Below are 22243 nucleotides of genomic sequence, written 5' to 3'. Positions count from 1 at the left end.
ACCCGGACCAGTTTAGGTTGAGTGCTGGGGGTAGGTCTCCGTTTACAATGTGGTAAATAATATGTAGCAGTGACACCTGCCCATGTTATTATATTTTTAGTGTATTTTTTATTTTAATTCCTCTTAATATTTTTTCCTTTTATCCAAGGTTTTAAAACCTAGCATAGGTACAGATAACATGTCCCTCAAAGGGTCTTGCTGTCACAGTAGAGGTCTATGTACTGTATTTCAGCTCAATGAAGATGATTTGCATGCATATCAGATTTTGTAACATATCTCTCTTATTAGAGACAACTCGGCTTGTCCTCGGTGGAGGCTCTATCTCAGCTGCACACTCAGCTATCGTCTGTCCTACAACAAAACAGAGAGAGCTGTATGAAAGATGGCCACTGGAAGGCAAGTGGGCTTGCGTGCAATTGGTAATTCATGTCTGTGTTTAAAAATAATGGCTCCAAAAGACGATTTACATCCTGATACCATCGCATAAGGTCATCTCATAAGGTGATCTTTTGGTATGATGTTGTTCAGGCAGCATGGAGCAGATGTTTTCTGCATCACTCTGTGCGTTGGTCCAGTCTTCACTGGTCAGGGGTTTTACTGACAACCCTGTGTGCAACAAGTCTGATCACCTGTCATGTGGCTGAACCAAACAGGTAACATCAATTTTTTAAAAGATTGGTGCGTGATGAATATACCTACCAAAAAAAACAAAAAAAAAAACATTGTGTTATCAGCCAAAAGAATAAATAAATAAATAAAAATGCTTTGTGCATCTTAAACACTGAATAATCAGTAATTTGCATAAAGTCTGAAATGTTACATAAATTATCTTTTTGTATGGTTGTCATAGTGACAGCACAGCTTTGATTGGCGGATGCACAGTGTTGCTTCTTCTTCTGACTGGGCTGATTGCCATGACAGTCCTCCAGTGGCTGAAGAGCGAGGAGATGCCCCGCAGAGTGGAGACTTTACTGAACACTTTACAGGGTTAGTCACCCTACTAAGCAAACATTCCCACTGCATCATTCGTTTGAATCATCCACTATAGTTTGACCTTGTGCAAGACTAAGCATCCTCATCTACTTTCCTGCCAGAAAATACATTTTATTGCCTAGAGTTTGCTATTTCATGGTTTGAAGGCTTAATTGTGTATCTTAGTAAAGTTTCATTAAAAAAAAAAAAAAACTCCAAACTGCAAATGTCTCAGAAGCAGGACTAACACCAGTCCATTTGCTCTCATTTATTCTCATTTAAATCTAGAATAAATAATTTAAAGGGCACCTATTATGTTCCTTTTAACAAGATGTAGTCTCAGATGTCCCCAGAATGTGTCTGTGAAATTTCAGTTCAAAATAACCAACAGATCATTTATTATGTCATTTTGAAAATGCTGGGCTTGAGTGGAAGCAGAAAAACGCTTTTTCATGCATGTACCTTTAAGGGGTCATATGATGCTTTTTTTAAAGACCATTATTTTGTGTATTTGGTGTAACAGAATATGTAGACATGCTTTAATGTTCAAAAAACACATTATTTTTTCAAATACTGTACATTATTGTAGGTCCTCTATGCCCCGCCTCCCTCAAAGGCATAATTTTCTACAAAGTCCCTCCTTCCGACAAGCGCAGTCTGCTCTGATTGGCCAACTGGCACAGTGCATTGTGATTGGCCGAACACCGCAAGCACTCGTCTGAAATGTAGCCCCTTACCATAATAGCGAGCTTCGGCTTTCAAGATAAATGTAAAGACAGTTAATAATGTCCTTAGTTTTATCATCAGTTCAATCCCAAAAGGGGAACAGAGTGACAGACACAGCGATGATGCTCGTATGTGTTTGCAGTACACAAGCCGAGGTTAAGACAGCTGACTCCACTGTGATGCGACCCTCTCTCTCTCTCATGTGCGCTAACACACACACACACACACACACACACACATGACGTGCAAAACTTTCCATTTGAACAGTCAATAGCAAATACTTAAACTAATAACAAAACATACTTACAGTCACTGATTCAGAAGCGCCAGATTGTCATAGCAAAGTCAGAATTGCCTCCTCTCCTAAGTTCACGAAACGGTCGGCCATAAAATGCATTGCTGTTCTGTTGTAAGTAATCTTAATGATTCCTAAATGCATGTACTCTCGGAAGGCCAAATAAACTGCTTTTGCTTTCGTCTAGAAACACACAGCATCTCCCTGACATGGCTACATCAACACTACTGCGGTTACTGAAACCATGCCTTCTTTCTTTGCGTGAACATTTGGGCGGCATTACGCAAATATTTCCACATCGTGACGTAGACATGTTTGAATGACCTGTTTTAGGGGGGCGTGGCAGAGTCTTAACTTTGATAAAGAATATCTCTTTGGCTTTGAGACTTTAGTTTTTGCAACTTCAGGGATGTCTTGTCTATGCACAATCAGCTTGTAACACTCCAAAGAGAAAAGAAAACTTGAAATTTCATCGTATGACCCCTAATGCAAATGAGCTGCTGCTTCCTTTTCCATAACAGGACTGTGCCTTTACAGCTTGCACTTTAGATATTTTGCCAAAAAACATTTGTTTGGTTTTGATTATCATGTCTATGGCACTAAAAACATGCGTTTTAAAGCCACATCAGTTTAAACTTCGGATATATGATTTTCTGAGCACACATCCGAAGCACACGCACAGAAAGTGGCTGTCACAGGTCATGTGAGTACTAAAATAAGTTCTCTTTCATGTCTTACTGTGGTTAAACTGTCAAATACACACACGTTTATGTTAAAAACACGCATAAGTTACAAAAACACAGTCGGTTATGTCTGTCAAGGTAAAGAGCTAGGAAAGAAATTGCATGTTTATATTAGATCTGTGTATTAAGTGACAGTAGCATATACAGTACATATACTGCTGTCTACATTGTTAATACTCAACACGTGAGACCATGCAATGATCACATTTATGGGGATTTGAAAAAAAGGAGCAGGTGGACTTTTATCATTATAGGGTGGTTGTGTACACACACTGCCAACACACATTTATGTTCAAACAACATGTATAAATTAATTTTGCATAATAGGTACCCTTTAATTTAAAGTGGAAAAAAGTGGAAATTCAAAGTGAATCTGGAAAATTAGCAGTGTGCTTTTGAGCATAGTTGACCGAAACTAGAAACTAGGAATCTAGATCTTTAAGGGCTTGATTTCACTTTTACTTTATGATTTATACAAATTATATAAAGATATCAGCGTCAAAGAGTGGCATAGTGGTTAGTAAAATAGTGAAGCTGTTAGTAAAATTTCTTGGTAGCAGTTAGTTTGGCTAGTTTTTTTTTTTTTTAATATGCATTTACACCTAGTTAACTTTTCATTTTTTTAACTGACAAATGCTACAGTGTTGTCTTTTATGTGACAATATTTAATTTGAGTATCCAGTATTTTCAATATCAAGCAGCAAAATGAGCTGTTTTGTACAGCTAAAAATAGCTGGAAGCAGATGACACTGGAAGCCAGACACATTAAATTTACAAATGGCCGTGTCTGCTCTTACAGAAAAATAAGGTGGATACTTGGCACTGAAAGAACTCTGAATGAAATAGACATTTAAAGACTTTTATTAAATTCAAACAGGCGAATGCATTTGTTGGCCAACAATGACAATACCTGCATGTGCTCTTTACTGCAAATAGAGACATTTACCAACCCAAGTAAAGTACAGGCGGCATTTTTGGCCTAGTAGCTATTATGTGTCATACCCTCAAAGTACCTTGCAATTGCATATACATGCAGCCATTTTTTTATTATTATTATTATTAATAATTAATTAAATGTAAATGACATAGTTGTTTCATGTGTTTAATTATTTAAATAGTAAATACACAGAAATGTTTTTTTTAAGGTAAGTGGACGCAAACAATTTATTTTAGCTACATTTAATTTAATACAAAAAAATATGTTGACAGTTAGTCAACTAAATTTGTTTATTTAAATTTAGCTAAAATAAATTGATTGTAACCTTTAAAAAAATGAGTCAATTCAATGAATAATTTTTTTCAGTGTACGTTTGAATAGTTTTGGAGATATTTTAACACATATCAAAGGTCAAATTTCAAAGGTCAAAGGCTTTTGTTTATAAAAATGTAGTAGTTTAAACGTAGTAGAAAGCTACTTTTGTTACCAATAGATTTTTCTGCTGTAAAGTTGTTGATAGCTTACGCTGGCTACATTTTCTAAATACTTTGCCAAGAAAAATAACTATACTCTTTGAATGCATCACAGAGTTCTTAAAGCATCCTTCCTCTGATTGGCTAAGAGGCACAGAGGACTTGTTTGCCCCACCCTCCCCAGCCATTTCACGACAATGGACCTATCGTGATGGGAAACTGGTCAATCTACCTGTCAGTCTCCTGGTGGAGGGTGACATCATCTCTTTACGCCCTGGCAGTGAAGCTCCAACTGAACTAAGAGGAATTCAGGTTAGAATACATGAGACGCTTAAATGAACAGTTCACCTGAAAGTGAAAAGACATATGATTTTCTCCTGTAGCACACAATGAGAATGGGCAAAAAAACAGGATTTGCATTTTGTGTGAAACATTATTATGAATAAATACGGCTATGTAAATACAGTTTGCCTACAATCCACCCAAGGCAGAATTTTTCATCCTTTTATACTATTTTGAACAGATAAATGTAATTATTTTCCAAATTGTCTGATTGGAGTCAATTTTCTTTCTCTTTGTACAGAAGCATAAAATGAGACCTCTGACTCAGTTGTGATTTTTTTTTTTTTTTTGGTTTGTCTTTGGTTTATGAGGACAGGAAGAGGAGCATGTTGTTTTATCCCGCAGTGATGTATTTAGTCATCTCTCCTCTCCCCCTTCACCACTGGATAGTGGAAGGCCCCGCCCACATCGTTTGCTCCAACCACAGCTCTTTAGGGTAACAAAGACTCCAGCGGCTGAGGTGGTTCAGTATGTTTATTTATTTATTTTCCCCCTTTTAATAATATTTAACATTTAATGTAGTTCTCAGTTATATTTTATGGAAGTATCAGATGTTTCTCCTAAAGTACAAGTAAAAGGGAAAGGGTTTCAGCTAACAAGTGTCATTGTGTTTCATTGGTGTTCTTTTGAATAAGAGCCTTTTGATGTTAGCTCATCTATCAGACACAAAACAGAGATCCTAGAGAGGGACTTAAGAGCTTAAGGACTGCATTCAGTGTGATATTTCATCATTACACCATCATCACTGGATCAGCTTGTAACCACATGACAGAAATGATCATAGACAATGGTAGAGCATACCCAATGCACTTGAACTCCTAAACTACAGCCCCCGGATGTTCACAAGAGCATGATTTATGGAAAAAGGCCCGGAATTTGACATGTCATCTCTTTTATAAGGATCTTTTTTATGTAGGAGGTGTTTGGAGCTTTCTCAAGACAGACCAGTGTCTGTTCTGGACAATGAACGATTTACTGTGCAAAGTTTACTAGAAAGAGTCCCAGCGCCTTTTGTGCTGGTAAGACTTGTTTTTTTTATTATCTTTTCACATTTTGGCAGATGCACTTTTTTTTTTTTTTTTTTACAAGAAATGACTAACATTGCATTTAAATGATTTGTGTAGTATGTATGAATTTCCATATGCCATTCTTCCTAAAAAACAAGGTACTGTTGTACCATGGTACCTTTTGGTACGTTTGTTTTTTTTATAGTGGTAGTTTTTTATCACTGTCTATGAAAATGAAAATGAAAAATACATAAATAACTACTGTGTTTCTTTTTGTCCCTGGCATATGCATTTGTTTCCTGTTCGGTCAGTCATCCTTCATCAAATCTTTCTGACCTTCATTTTCCAGGTGCTGCTTCTGGTGCTGAATCTGCTGCGTATTTTGTTTGGTGCTCCTGGTGTGGGACCATGGCCTGTCACACTCCTGCAGCTACCTGTAGGATATCCAAAAACAGTCATACACAAATTCACATGCACTGAAAAACACTTGCAAATACTAGAAATATATTGGTGATATATTGGAGACATATCAAAATCACAAACTCACCCACAAATAAAAAATAGCTGGAAATTGACACCCTCAGGCCATCCAAAATGTAGGTGAGTTTGTTTTTCATCGGAACAGATTTGGAGAAATGTAACATTACATCACTTGCTCACCAGTGGATCCTCTGCAGTGAATGGGTGCCGTCAGAATGAGAGTTCAAACAGCTGAGAAAACATCCCAATAATCCACAAGTACTTGTACTTACTTGTCAATTATGATGTTTTTATCAGCTGTTTGAGCACTAACTAGTTATCCCTTTGTTAAGCTGTGCGTTATATTTTTTGATGCCATATTTCACAGAAATAAAATGTAACTTTATGCTAACTGTATTTTTTTTTTAATATAAAATCTTAATAGTGTACATTTAAAAATATTGACCAAAACATAAAAATGCATCTATAGCAAATACATGAAATGTTGTGTTTCAGGTGAATGGTGTTTTGCCTCTGTTGCCCCTGACTTTCCCCCTGCTTTGGGTTTTTGTGTGCATGTACGGTGAGGCCCGTGTTCTTTTACAGATGGGCTCACAGCCAGAGGACTGGTGGGTATGTTCAAGAAAGAGGAAACCACACAATTGCTGCCTGTATATTTATTGCTTACAACTGTAACCATGTGAATGGATGTATTGTTGGTAATGATTTGGAATGCCAAAATGATTTCCCCATTTCATTGAACAGGAAATGTGGAAGTTGACCTGCAAGAAATGTTACTCAGTGTTCTTGGGTCAAACATCGACACTCTGCCACACTGCTAGTTTGCTACACAATCTGGGATCTGTAACTGTAAGTGCAAAAGACATCAGGCACAAAAAGACATAAGGCAAAATTAAATATATGCATGTCATTGCATTCAATAATCAACTGGCATCTGCAAACAAATCGTCTTTAAAATAATTGCCACTTGTTTTTATATTTGATCTAATGCAATGACATTCATATCTTTTTATGTGTGTGTGTATTCAGTTTGAGTTATAGCTTACCTGCTGTACAGTACGTTGCATTATGTTTCTCTGTGCTACACACACTGATGCTGGGGCAGTAAATGTTATTCTATCTCTCTCACAGTAATTCCATACTGTAATAAGAGCTTTTGAGTGTGTACCAGAATGCAATTTGTCACAGTATCAGTATGCAAGAATATTTATGAACTAATGTGAACTTAGTTTACGCTGTACTTCTTATGATTACATTTCTGAATATGTCTTTATAAATATTACAAAATATCTTGATATATCTTAAGATACCTAAATGGTCCGCAGGATATCTTACAATCTAAAAAAAGCAACAAGAGTACCATGGCAGAAACAAGTATCAGAAGGTAAAACCATAGTACTGAATGATTATAGTACCACACTCATATTCACAGCAAGGATCATATGGTTATTGGCCAATATTAGAAGGAATATTAAGAATAATGTTAATATATATAACAGAGGTGCCCAGACTTTTTTATACAAAGGGCCAAATCCTGATTGAGGGCCGTGGGCCAAAAGTAAATGTTGCAATATATCTGATGATATTATATTAAAGTGTGTTAAATAGAAAAAAAATAATGTAATGGAACAAAAATTAAATTAACATATTTTTGTTTTAACAATTTTAAGTTTTGTTTTGACATTGGAATAAATCAATCAATTAATTAATTATAATTATAATTATTTATTTATTTCAATGCCAAAATAAAGTTTAAATTTGATAAATTCAACATGAACATGGCATGTTTTTCCTTTTTCTTGTAATATGGCATGGAGGGCCAAATCTAATATCATCATGGGCAAACATTGGTTTGGGCATCTCTGATTTATTATGATATTCATGTTGTATTTAATATTTATTAAGAATAATAAAAGTTCTCACAAATTGTTTGTATGTGTGTGTTATGTATTCCAGGTCCTGTGTTGTGTTGATAAGCAGGGCATTCTTTCATGGCCCAGTCCAAACCCTGAGAAGATTCTGTTCTTTAGCAAGTCCACCTCATCACAACAGACAGAAAGACAGAGGCAAAAAGAGGCACAGATAGAAAGAGGCACAGACACTGAAGAGGTCGGCCTGAAGGATGCCATTCAGGTAAACAGAGGCATATTTTGATTAAAATTAGTCTGCTTTCATGAGTCATAACATCTCACGAGGCCTCATCTGATGTCTTTATTCTCAAGATCCGCTCACTCTGCAGTCTGCAGATGTTAAGTTTGTCGGTGGGTCAGGCTCAGTGCGATGACACACAGGTGCAGTTTGATGACACATGCTGGGAGCGTCACGCCCCCTCTCTTCGGCCTCTGGGATTGGCTGTGCAGTTGGTCCTCTGTGACCCTGGAGTTGCCACCCGCATACTCCGCCTCTCCGACCACCTGACCCATGCCGCGCTGGTGCGCACTCGACCCCCATGTCAGCTGGTCCGCCCACCCTGGGGCCTCTGCCATCTACCGAGGATTCTGGGTAAAGCCAGATTAGAGAAATAGTGGTGGTTATTGCTCCAGGGAAATGCACCTTTTGTCAAGGTAGTTTCACAACTGTGAGAAAGCAGAAGCATCAACAAAATCTCAGAGGTAGTGTAAAAGTGAAGCCAGAGTAAAGAGAAAGGGATATAGTGTGTATTACTAGCAAAAAAGTATCAGTAGTGTTTCTTCATATGTATTATGGTAAAACCATGTTTCTGGACATCAGAAGCAAGGTATATTAAGTACCATGGAGTAACGTACAGTAAATACCATCATTTACAGAAAGCACTTTCTTTGTTTTTTGGACATATCACCATTTTGTAAACATGTACCAGGGTATTCTTGGAAATACCTTGGAATATTATGCACACTACTATTTGTTTGAAGATTGGAGTAATGATGCTAAAAATTCAGCTTTCCCATCACAAGAATAACTTACATTTTAAGATATACTTTAAAAAAAAAAGATTTTAGATTGTAATAATATTTCAATTTTTTTTTTTTTTTTTTTTTTTTGCATTTTTAATGTATTTTTATTTTAGGAAAGCTCCAGTTTAAGAGACAAAAACATTCAAATAAACTAAAAAATAAAAATAAAATGTACAGACCCCAAACTTCTGATCAGTAGTGTAAATACCAAGATTAATTTGAATGGTGTGGTATATTTCCCATTACAAAAAAATGCTGGCATGGTATTTTTAATATTTAACATAGTAGTTATATAGCACTGCAGGGTTATTAAAAAATATATAAGGGTAGTATCATGGTTGTTGTTTGATGAGTGTCTTGTAACCTAAAGTCTTTCATATTTTTCAAAAATAAAACTGCAAAACTGCATTGTAGTGGTGACAGTGTATGTACATGCAAATCTACAGGCTTCTCCTCCACTGCAAAGGAGCCTTTCGAGCAGAGAATGAGTGTGGCAGCCTACACCCTGCCCTCCATCTCCTGCCCTGGAGACCCAGGGACCATTGCTCCACCTTCTGTGTCAATGAGACAGCTTCCTTTCTCACATCTCATAGCACTGCTGGTGCACCATACTTACACCGGTGAGCACACACACATGGATTAATGCATCATCATACCTGGATATTTGTGACATCACAACATCATAGCAAACAGTAAACAGTTAATATGTTAGAAACAGATCGCTGGGATGTTATTTATCATACACTGTGCATTGTGTACAGAAACAGTTTGTGAAAGTATGTAAGGCATAACGTACAGCCAACTGGTCATTAGTGGAAGGTTTTTTTTATGATAATAATCTATAGATTATTCAATATCCCACTTATTGCCCAGCTGCTTACAAAATAAACAAGTGGACATGAAACATTTATGTAACTTTTAATATTTCTTGAAATTATTTCTCATAAATGCATAAATTATTATTATGCGAGAGGAAAGAGACCATGAGACAAGACACATGAAGCTAGAACTGAAACTTTATAGGACAGCATAATTTTAGTATTATTTATATACTAATTTAAGGTTTATACATATTTTAAATTGGCTTTTAATTCTATATTTTCAGTTTTCATCCAGTTTTTGTGCATTTGTCATTTTTATTGGTTTTTTATTATTATTTATATTTATGTTTAATTTATTTTTTATTATATTTTGTTTTTGTTGATGTATTTATTTCAATTAGCTGTCAAGAAAACCAAATTTTTATTGAGGTTTTATAAGTGTAAATTTCCATCAAGTAAACATTTTAACTCTTGGGAATTGGATCAAGTAATAAAGAAACAGATGTTAAAAATTGCAGCTGATATTACTTCCAGGTCATTTGTCACATTACACTGTCAAGCTGAGAGCATTGCATTATGGGACACAGTATTCCATGATAGCATGATGCAGAAAATGTGCACACTAGTATGCAGTAAGGTGGTATGAGTCTTGTGTTATTCTGAGCATCTCTTGCAGTAAATATGTTTGAGATCCACCGTTTAATAATTTCACAAACTGTCTAACATTCTGTTTCTGTCTGGCATGTTTCATACAGAGTTCAATATGACGTTTTTGTCCTAAGGTGATCTTCAGTTGTTCTCATATGGCTCGGCTGACGTAATTTTGGGTGCATGCTCTGAATTCTGGGATGGAGAGGATATTCAACTTCTCACAGACTCCCACAGGTCTGACTTCTATGTAGAGTCATGCTTTGAACTCTGTATGTGTGTGTGTGTGTGTGTGTGTGTTAGAGCACCTGCTGTGACCACATCTCTCGTTTCTGCTTCATCCTGCTGCTCTTAGAAAGTCAGTGAGCAGTTCCTATCTAAAGCACATTTACTGCTGGTACATCCCCCTGGAGCATCTGGGGTTAAGTGCTTTGCTCAAGGACACAGAGGTGTTAGGGAATCTCACTATTTTTTCTCCATTAATAAAACACTTCTTCGGGGAGTCTGAATCATCAGCTTTCCAAATCCAAGTCCAAATCTTGAATCTCTAAAGGTACATTCACATTGGCAGCGATTAAACCCCTGGAGGTTGCCAAGTCAGTGCTAGCAGGCGTTCCTATTTGAATGCAGTCCACTTTTACTCACATTGCACCACGGCTTATTTACATGAAGCTGAACTTTGTTGTGCTGCGCACAGATGGAACTGCAAGGGCTTTGTTAGACTGAAATACAAACTAAATCAATGAAAAATCTAATCTAATATAAATATATATTTAAATATAAGTATTTATAATATAGAATTGATATAAATTAGAAAATATATATAGAATATATATAGAGTGTATACACACACACACACATATATATATATATATATACAGTACAAGCTGAATTTCAAACAGCCATTACTGCAGACTATTGTCACACGATCATTCAGAAATTATTCTAATTTGCTGATTTGCTGTTCAGGAAACATTACTTATTATGTTTAAAAAACACAGTTGAGCTGCTTAATATTTTTGGGGGTGATATTGCTTATATATTTTTTTTTTTTTTTTGATGATGATTAATGAATTGGTGAATTTTAAAATAGTCTTTTAAAAGAAATTCTATTAAAATAGAGTTTCTGTTAAAATATTTATTGTGTGTGCAGGAGGGAAGTTGTGGATTTTTATCAGCGTTCCTGTATGGCTGGTCAGTGTGTTGCTGTTTCCTTTAAGCCGCTGTTACAACCACATGACCCGGAAATAGATGACACCTGTGTGGAACTGCCTTTGAACCACATTACTGACACTACAGGTACAGGAGGAAAAAGTCTGATTATGTAAAAATACATGATCAAGTATGTGAATGAAAAGTTATCAGGAAGTATAATGTGTGTGTGTGTGTGTGTGTGCAGATGACGTCTCTATCACACCCCTCAGGCAGCAGATCTTTCTGGGTCTGGTTTCCTCACAGTACCAAGCCCGTCCTGATGTGGTCAGACTTATCTCAGGGCTGGACAGTGCTTGCATTCGTTTTGTCTATTTTTCCAGTGAAGAGGAAGTTCGGAGTAAGGTCAGCAGACACTAACACTCCTACACACAAACGTACAGTCATAGTGGTAATAGAGGTATTTTGTAGCCTGTCTAATGTTAACAAATAGCCTGAAAAGCCTTTGTGACATCAAATGAAAAGGAAAGTAATTTCAGAGGTGAAGCAAGTTTATATAATTGGATAAAATACAGTCAGTTTATATCATGTATTATGTCATATACTACTGTTCAAATTTTTGGTCTCAGTATGATTTTTTTTTTTTTTATATATATATATATATACGTACAGTAAGATTCACCAAGGCTGCATTTGATCATAAAATACAGTATTATTGTGAAGTATTATTATTTAAATATATTTAATATAATCTATTCCTGCGATGACAAATCGGAATTTCCAGCATCATTACTCCAGTCTTCAGTGTCGTATGATCCTTCAGAAATAATTCTAATTAAAAAAAAAAAAATCTGTTATTATAACAGTTCATATTTTTGTGGAGTCCATGGCAATTTCTTTCAGTATTTTTATTTATTTTTGATGAATAGAAAGTTCCACAAAACTACATTTATTTGAAATTGGAATCTTGAAAAAGTATTCGTTTCTAAACTTTTGAACGGTAGTATATAAATATATAACATGCTTTTGTGCACTGATAAAACTGTACTATAATAACAGGAGCATGTATAAAAAAGTAAATAGGGTCTTTGTTGACTTAAGATCATGTTATGATTGTTGGATAGGAATGTTTTTGTAGGACCAACACAGGATGTTGATGTGGGAACATGTTCTAAATCATGTCATTTACATCGCAGCTGCTGTTTAATATTTTCATTATTCAAACAATGTTGGACGATCGACTGTACGAATGTTTTATTCATGTTATTTACAAGTTGAATCACCCCATGAGTAGGTGTTTGCTGAGAAAATGGGACTGGAGACGGGATGGAACTGTCACATCTCCCTCCAATCAGAGAGTTTCCCTCTCGACCCAGATAACGTGGAGGAGCCGGTGACCGAGGAAGGTGAGAGACAGAGTTATGCATGGCCAGTTATGACCAGTTCTGTTCTTTTTATCCTTTTAAATTTGCATTTATTGATTTCAGAGGAGGACATTCTGCTGAGAGACAGTGTCAGAGAGAGGGCAGAGTCAAGAGCAATGGAGCATGATGAAGCATGTCTCATCGAGGACCTAAACAGGGTGCCACTCATTAACACTTCAGATTTCTATAAAGGCATTAGTTAGACCTTCTAAGAAGATGTTTTCCTTCTTGGGAACAGGAGGTAGGATCCCAAAATAGAGATAATCTGATTCTTGTTTTTCCAGGCAAAACTTCCAAAAGGAATAGAGAATGTGAGACCACATCTGGAGAACATTGATAATGTTCCGTTGCTGGTCCCGTTATTTACAGACTGCACATCGCAGAGTAAGACACACACACACAAAATTAGCGTTGCACAATGTTATTAGCTCTTATGACTCAAATATTGTTGACAAATGTTGTAATGAATAAATTGTATACATTTTTCAATAAAAATGCATTGAGCAGACATTTATGAAAAACCGATTGATCAAAAGTGACAGTAAAACAGTTAAAATGACTAAAGAGTTCCTTTTCAAAAATACAATTTAAAGAACTTAAAGATGAAATAAATTAATACTTTGAAAACATAAACAGCTGATAAAAATATCACAATATTCTACAACTAATCCACCTGACTCCAGTCCGTCAATTAATGTCTTGTGAAGTGAAAAGCTGTGTGTTTGTAATAAGTAAATCCATCATTAAGAAATGAATACTTTTATTCAGCAAGGATGCCTTAAACCAGCGTTTCTCAAACTGTGGGGCGCGCCCCACTGGTGGGGAATAGAGATGTGACAGGTGGGGCGCGCCAAACGGGAGGAAATTTTCCTTTTTATGCCTTATATGGTAACGTGAGATCAAATCTTCCGGAATCTGGAGCAAGACCACGCACTAGACTAGAGAGTGACTGCGCGGTGTGTGTGTGTTCAACGCGTCATTTCAGTTTCATTTTTGTATTCATGGTTACAAATGAAATGTTTAACCTTTTGAGCGGTATCCGGTTTGGTCCCATATATGGTATTTTTATTTCTGTGCTCCTGAGAGTACGGTCCCAGATATGGGATTTAGAATGTTCAGTGACGTGACATAACTGGCAGTTTCAAATTATGCTTTCGCGCGCTGGTTGGTGCTGAACCAGAGAGGGACGCGCTCAGCGCTGTCATATATCACAACTATGCATTGTTTTCAACCTAATAATGTTTATTTTAGGTTTCAGACATTTAAATACACATGCGCACTAGTAAAACAATACATTTGGAGTTTGTAAAATACACACTGATGTCTGTGGAAGCAGCAATAACAATCTATTCAAATATAATTTGACGACGTGTGTTATTCACATCAGACAAACATAGTGGAAGTAACTATAAAGTTTACTCTATTCTTCTCGGAGTTCACCGGACACTTTCTTGCATGTACTTCGGGAGAAACTGATGACAGACAGGACTCTCTGAACTGAGTCGCAAAGAAACAAGGTGGCGCCCATCTCACGTTATAGATCAAGATTATTTATAAAGGTTTTTAAACGACCGAACACACTCACTTACACATTTTTGAGAATCGGAATATCAGATAGTTGATGACATGGTAAGCAACTTTGTGAATATTTTGAAATAAAAAAGGAAATTAAGGCGATCTGATCATACAGTGTTATTGTGGCTGCGGTGTGTCACGTGACAAATATGACGCGTCGCCATGGAAACATTAAGCGGGAATGTTATAAAATAACAGTCACCTTGAAAAAAACAATTGCAGCCACTAATGCAGGCCAGGGATAACCTGCCGAATGGATTTCTCTTCTTTTCTTTTTACAGATTGCAAAGTGGCACTTTTATATCTTTTCTATTTTTGAAATTAGTAAAGATTTTGACAGCTGCACTTTTATTTTCTCTATTTTTTTAATTTCATGCAAGTTATGATGACACAGCTGCACTTTTATTTTCTTTATTTTTGAACTTTCTGTTACTTTATGTATATAGTTTGTATTTTAGATACAACTTGTTACTCCGATACTACTTGTTAGTTCAATAAATTGGAACATATTAAGCTTGTTGCGCATTTCATTAGCATTGTGTTGGGGCGATGGGGGCAGGTGGGGCTTTAAAATTCCCCCTTGTCTAAAGTGGGGAATGACCAAAAAAGTTTGAGAACCACTGCCTTAAACTGATCAAAAGTGATAATGAAGACATTTATAAAGTTGCATTTTTATTTCAAATAAATGCAGCTCTTTTGAACTTTCTATTCACCAAAAAATGCTTCATGTTTCCATGAAAGTATTAAGCAGCACAAATTTTCAATATTGATTATATAAAAAAATGCTGCTTGGCATCAGATGTATATTTTAAAATGTATTCAAAGAGAAAACAGTTATTTTAAATTGTAATAATAATTAACAGTATAACTTATTTTACTGCATTTTTTATTAAAGCTGCAGTCCGTAAGTTTTGCCTCTTTGTCGCCATCTCTGTTTGAAAACCTGGAATTGCAGTTGCTTGTGGATTCTTGGTTGTGAGTCGGCACGGCCATGTTTTGAGGTGAATGTGTGGCAGTCAGTCCCGCACCGGTGTGGATATTTACTGTACTTTGCAATCACAGATTCTAGCCCACGTCTTGGAATATATGACCCAAATGATTTTGGATAATTTTTAACCAAAACAAGTTACGGACTGCAGCTTTAAATAAATGCATTCTTGGTGGACATCATTTTTTATTTTTTTTTTATCTTACTGACCCCAAACTTATGAACCATAGTATACATATGTTTTGAACCTACTAAGTGTTCTCATCCCACTTGTTCTGATGCATAGTTTCATAATATTGTATAAACATATAATTAAAACATTTATTGCTTAAAAATAGCTCTTCATCAGATGAATGAAATGAATAAATTTTTTAGTCATAAACACCTCCCTGAGAAAGCACAAAAAACTGCAGTAACTAGTTTTAGGCCTGCTTTGTCAGAGCTGGTTGCTTTTTTTTCTAGTTCTGGCAACACTGCTCAGACTTATTTATATCGCCATCAACAAAGCCACCTAAACTGTGTGTGTGTGTGTGTAGCCGAATGTGAGATGGTGTGTATCATGCAGGAGTATGGAGAGGTCGTGTGCTGCCTCGGGAGCAGTCAAAACATCAACAATAATGAAATTTTCTTACAAAGTGATATCAGGTGATCCGTCTAACCTTAACTCACCTCTTCTCATTTCCCATTGTCTCAATAACCTGCCAAGAACGGATTTACTCATGGCATGACGTGACTTATTTTAATATTTTACCAACACACCCTAATCCCAACTCATTGTAATTCCAGCATGAAACATTGTGGCATAAAAATTGCCACCTATATTGTCTGAAAAAGTAGATACAGTTCATTAAACACATGTTGAACTTTCGTGACCTGTTCGCAGCCTATTAGCATGCTGTTGTACTATAACTTGTCACAATGAAACTAACTAATATAGCCAAGATTTCTAAGTGGAATCATTTGCCGTTATGCATTTATTTGATGCATTTTTATACTATATCATATATAGAGTACATTATCCATTTTTTCTGACCTATTAATTGACAGCATTGCTTTAGATCCTCTGGTTCCCACATGTTGTTGGTCCAATTCTGATGCAGCTGATGCAGCTTTGAACACATCAGACTCTTTGAGTGTAATTCAGCTCTCTAGCGCCATCTGTGGGTTGGCCTGCACAGTACAGTTTAACCAACAAGACAACAACACCGTCATCAGACTCATCAAACAGGTGAATGTGGACACACATGCACACTAATGAATGTATAATATATTAGTAATTTTTATAAATACAATTATAATGTTGTTTTCTTCAGGCACGTCACACCACAGCAGGCATCAGAAAGTGTTTTCTGTTTTTGCTCCAGTGTCAGCTGTCCCTTGTCCTCATTCAGGTATTAGAGAGGAATAGGAGTGTCACCTAAATAAAGCATAATAAATGCATAGTAAAAATAAATAATAATAATAATAATAATTAATAAAACTAAAAATACATTAATTAATTAATATGCATTTATTATTATATTGAAATATAATTTCTTATATAAAAAAAGGCCAGTTAAGGCCAATACAAATAATATGTATAAATTATATAAATAATATATGACAATCTATATATATATATTTACAGTTACATTTAGTTATTTAGCAGATGCTTTTATCCAAAACGACTAACAAATGAGGACAATAGAAGCAATCAAGACCAACAAAAGAGCAGAAATACGCAAATGCTATGACAAGTTTATATATATAATTAATTTATATATTAACTTAATTGACATCTATCTATCTGTCTATCATCTATCAATCTATGTACTATGTGTATCTATATATATGTGTGTGTGTGTGTGTGTGTGCGTGTGTGTGGTGTATGTATATACATACATACACACACACACACACACACACACACACATATATATATATATATATACATACATACAATAGATAGATAGATAGATAGATAGATAGATAGATAGATAGATAGATAGATAGATAGATAGATCTCATTTAATATGTCCCACATGCACTTTAGTTTTTAGTTACTTTGACTTTGCCATTTCTGTCAGAAGTAATGAGTAACACACTCATGATTTACATCTAAATCTCAGAGTTTGACAGGTGCAGCTGAGTAAGCTGGTGTGTGATTGTTTATTTCCACAGATTCTGGCATGCGTGTGTCAACTTCCTCCTCCTCTGGGCACAAGTGATGTCCTCTTTCTGTCCTGTTTCTATTTTCCCTTACTGAGGTATGAATGAATATATAACATGTATTCAAATACATGCACAAAACGACCAAACATCAGTAATAAATACTGAGAGGGCTGCTAAACATTCAGATCAGTGGTCAGTCTTAAAATTGGGTGTTTTCTTAAAATTGAAACTGTCCTGATCTTGAATGTCTGATCAAATCCTTGAATATAAACATGTATTATAGCTGTCCTAGTTTAGTTTTGTGCCTGGAATAAGTTTTTGAAGGCATCATTGTATTATTATTTACTCTCTTTTAACTAATTCCTTTCTCTTTCCAGTGTGTCCCTTCTGGGAAAGCCATCGGACAATTCTATCATGAAAGTTCCTACTGGGAAGAATCACAGATTCCTACCAAAAAAGGTAAAGAAACAGAAAAAGCTTTTAAAAAGGGGTCTGTAAAGTATTTTCTGAATATTTTAATTAATCTTTCATTGGCCTGGATAATATTAGCAAAAGAGCATCTGCTTAATGAGTTAATTATAAGTTGTTTTGATACACATAACACTCATCAGCTAAAGAGATGTGCAGTAGTTTTGTGTATTTCTCTGCAGACATTGCGGCTGTTTATGCTGTGTTTCCTGGTGAAGTTTGGTCTCACCGTGTGCACCTTTCTCACATGCTTTGGCCTCATGCTGCACAGCTTCTGTCTTGATATTAACCATCAAGATGAAGATCTGTGTCACCCAACATCACTTATCATGTATGTTTCAGACCTCTGTGTGTGTGTCTTGTGTTTCCACATGCTCCCCGTGATTCCATGCCCATATTTGGTTTGTTTCCTGTCCTTGTTAAATGTGATTAGTAGTTTATTCTGTTCCAGGTGTGTTTGAGTTAATTATCCTGTGTATCCAGTCCTGTCTGTTCAGTATTATTTTGTCTGGTCTACTCATTACTCCCCGGCTTTCCTGTCTGTGTCTGTGTCTGTGTCTGCCTTGCCTTGCCTTGTCCTGCCCTGTCCTGATGTCGACATTAAAGTCTATTGTTTGAGTTTACGTCCTCATCTGCGTGTCCTTGATCCTCCCTGCTGTGTGCACCGTGATTGTATGTGATGCATGTAGAATGTTTGTAATAGCATTCTAACATAGTTCTACTCTTTCTACTGCATATATTCTATTTTCTGTGTGACAAATGAATTGTGATTTGTATTCTTTGTTTTTTGTTTTTTTCACTCGGTCTGCCAAAAGTTGAAGGAATAGTTCACCCAAAAATGAACATATTATAAAAATGTACTCATGCTCAGGCCATCTAAGATGTAGAGGAGTTTGTTTCTTCAGAACAGATTTGGAGAAATGTAAAAATTACATAATTTGCTCACCAATGGATTCTCTGGCGTGAATGGGTGCCGTCAGAATGAGAGTCCAAATAGCTGATAAAAACATCACAATAATCCACATTGACACATTGAGTCCTCTTTCCATAATATTGCTTTCTCCAGTGAAAATCTTGTATCATCTGAATCAGGTCAGAAATATGCATTGATAAAGTGCCGTCTTAAAATATTTCAGTGGATTTCAATGTGAGAGGACAATAAGAGATGGACTTTTTCACTAGCAGAAGCGTTATTATGGATTATGGACAGGGCACTTTAAAGTTAAAACGTCTTGATGAATTTGTTTCTTACAAAAACACAGCTTTTCACTTCACAAGACGTTAATTAATGGACTGGAGTGGTGTGGATTACTTGTGGATTATTGTAATGTTTTTCTCAGCTGTTTGGACTCACTCTGACGGCACCCATTCACTGAAGAGGATCCATTGGTGAGCAAGTGATATTATGACAATTATTAAAAACAATTGTTTTTGGATATCATGAAGTCATGTATCAACAATGTATCATATTACACAATTCATATACTGTTTTTGTGCAAATTCACCCTTGTTGTGTTGCTGAGATATTGAAATAATATAGAGTATAATGGTAAAAGTAGAAATTTTTGGCGTGTTTGTCTGCAGGAATTCAACAGTGTGGTCTCCCGATTGGTACGGCAGTCACTCAGATGGTCTAAGTCTGGCGCAGAAAGTCATCGCCTTTCTTGTGCTGCTCAATGCCAGTCAGTGACAATTCCGTTGTGGTGCTTTTTTCATTTTCTTCCAGTATTTTTATTCATGGTTGAACAGTTCCTTCAACAACATGAAGCTTGCATCATATTTTAAAGCTAAATCATTCAGCATACTGAAAGTGAATATGAACCTGGTGTTCCCTGTGTCTGTGTGTGTGTTAAGTGTGTACATCTATCAGTCATGTGCATCGCTCAGCACCCATGTGGAAACAGAGCCCGCTGAGCAACCGTTGCTGGTGTGCGGTCATCTGCATTGTGTAAGTAGCTTTTTATCATGACATATTTATAAATTTGGTGTTCTTAGCATGTAGATGAGCATTAAAGGGATAGTTCACCATTCATCATTTACTCAGAAGTTGTTCCAAACCAGTATGCATTTCTTTCTTCTGTTGAACACATAATAAGATATTTTAAAGAGTGTGTAACCAAAAATATGACAGTAGCCATTGACTATTTTTTTTTTCCAAACTATCCCTTTAAAGCCTAATTCATAACTTCAGAAGCATGAGCGTTTTTATGGATGATATGGCATGGTCATTTAAATAGCAGGTTGTCTCTGTTTCCCTCACAGGCCAGTTCTTAATGCTTCTTTAGCTTTAGCGTCCCGCTTCTTGTGGCATGACCCTGACCTCCACCACATGTTCTGTATCTCTGATATTCCCATGGCATCCTGGGTGTTAGGAATCCTCTGGCTGATCCCGCTGGTCTTTATCAACGAGGGCATCAAACTTCATGAGATCAGGTAATGCAACCCCAACAATATAATGCAATGGTTACACTTTATAACTTATTTAAATAAGTCATTAGCAAACAGTATAATGCTGTCTAGATCACTAGTTAATATACGTATATCCAAATAGTCATCTATACTGCCATTCAAAAGTTTGGTTAGGTAAGATGTTTGTTTGTTTCGTATGCTCACCAAGGCTGCATTTATTTAATCAAAAAATACAGTAAAACAGTCATATTGTGAAATATTATTACAATTTAAAAGAACTGTTTGCTATTTGAATAAATGTAATTTATTCCTGTGATGCAAGGCTGAATTTTCAGCATCATTACTCCGGTCTTCAGCATCACATGAACCTTCAGAAATCATTCTAATATGCCGATTTGCTGCTCAAGAAACATTTCTGATTATTATCAGTGCTGAAACAGTTGTGCTGCTTCATATTTTTGTGGAAACAGTTTTTATGTTTCTTTGAATATAAGTTCAAAATAACAGCATTCATTTGAAATAAAAATCTTTTGTAACATTAGAATTATTTTAACTTTAGTTTGTGACTTTTGATCAATTTAATACGGAATAAAATCACTTTTAATTAAAATTGTTCTCATGCATCATGTATGTTTTAATTGAATTAACATGTAAAATATATAATTATATTAAAAAATGTAACATTATTGTTATTAGATATTTATTAAAATATTTTACATTTAAGTCCACTTTTAAATAATTTAATAATTAAAAACAAAAAGTTATTATTTAAAGTTATTATAAATTGCTTATTTTATTGTGTGCCATACATGTTAAATATTTGTGGGTTTGTGATTGTTTGCTACAGGATGAGGGTGAGATACCAGAAAAGACAGAAGCTTCAATTTGACACCAAACTCGGCATGAACTCCCCTTTTTGATAGTCTGTCAAAAACAAGTCACAAAAATACATACGCCCCCTTTCATATTGACATCACATATTAGAATGAAATAAAATAGAGATTCAGTATTAACAGTGTTGACCTTTAGGTGGCAGTACTGCAATGAGAACAACATCAGCAACCTGACACTCTCTCCAGTCTGCAGATGCTAATTTCATTTTATCAACATGAAGTTATATCAACTTACTTACTTTCAAGTTATTTTACTGCATGGTGACACCTCAACCTCTCATGGTGATTTTTTTTTCCCAGTTTAGAGAGGTTAATCTTTCTGATTTTCTTGATTGCCTTATAATCAGGCTTTAACTACATGTATTTTATTATTTAGTTTTTTTTGTTTGTTTTTTGTTTTTTTTAATGTCAGGCACAACCTTTGATTAGTATTATACTTTTCAAGTATCAAGTCCTTAACATACACACAGCACAGTATATGTCTTTGCTATTGTCCATGCCTCCTAATAAAACTCATTTACTATATTGACAGTTGATATTATCATAAAAAAACCATAGCCCAATATATATTATCGCCCCGTGAACAGATGGATGTGTTAAGTGCTTTTAATGAAACATCATTTATGAGATGCTGGGTCAGCAGATATGAGAGTAATTGACTTGTCATTCTACGTGCGTGTGTGAACATCGTCAGCTACCTGAACACACTTTACTGATGTCTGAATTTACACAGTATAGGGAAACGAAGCAGCTTTATGATATAAAAATGCTTCTGCAAACCAGGGAAGGTCTTTGCATGTGTAGTA

At 35.7% G+C, this 22243-nt stretch overlaps 1 protein-coding gene across 1 annotated transcript; it reads left to right on the top strand.

Moving 5' to 3' along the window:
* Positions 1-914: 914 nt before the first annotated feature.
* Positions 915-21464, top strand: LOC306872742 (transmembrane protein 94-like; the record flags this gene model as incomplete). The annotated part of the gene is made up of 26 exons (XM_079421502.1): positions 915-987; positions 4262-4458; positions 4805-4956; positions 5405-5507; positions 5845-5931; positions 6471-6587; positions 6720-6824; positions 7932-8108; positions 8198-8477; positions 9355-9528; positions 10512-10614; positions 11531-11676; positions 11777-11934; positions 12824-12935; positions 13017-13111; positions 13238-13337; positions 16053-16161; positions 16564-16744; positions 16830-16907; positions 17677-17762; positions 18045-18126; positions 18318-18466; positions 19720-19817; positions 19990-20083; positions 20398-20568; positions 21392-21464. The coding sequence occupies 26 exons, from the start codon at positions 915-917 to the stop codon at positions 21462-21464; spliced, it is 3300 nt and encodes a 1099-aa protein (XP_079277628.1).
* Between the last annotated feature and the right edge of the window lie 779 nt (positions 21465-22243).

This window comes from Barbus barbus (genome assembly GCF_936440315.1).
Source record: "Barbus barbus genome assembly, chromosome: 7".
NCBI classification, from domain to species: Eukaryota; Metazoa; Chordata; class Actinopteri; order Cypriniformes; family Cyprinidae; genus Barbus; species Barbus barbus.
The sequence above is the reverse complement of the archived record's forward strand: the minus strand, read 5'-3'. Positions and strand labels throughout refer to the sequence as shown.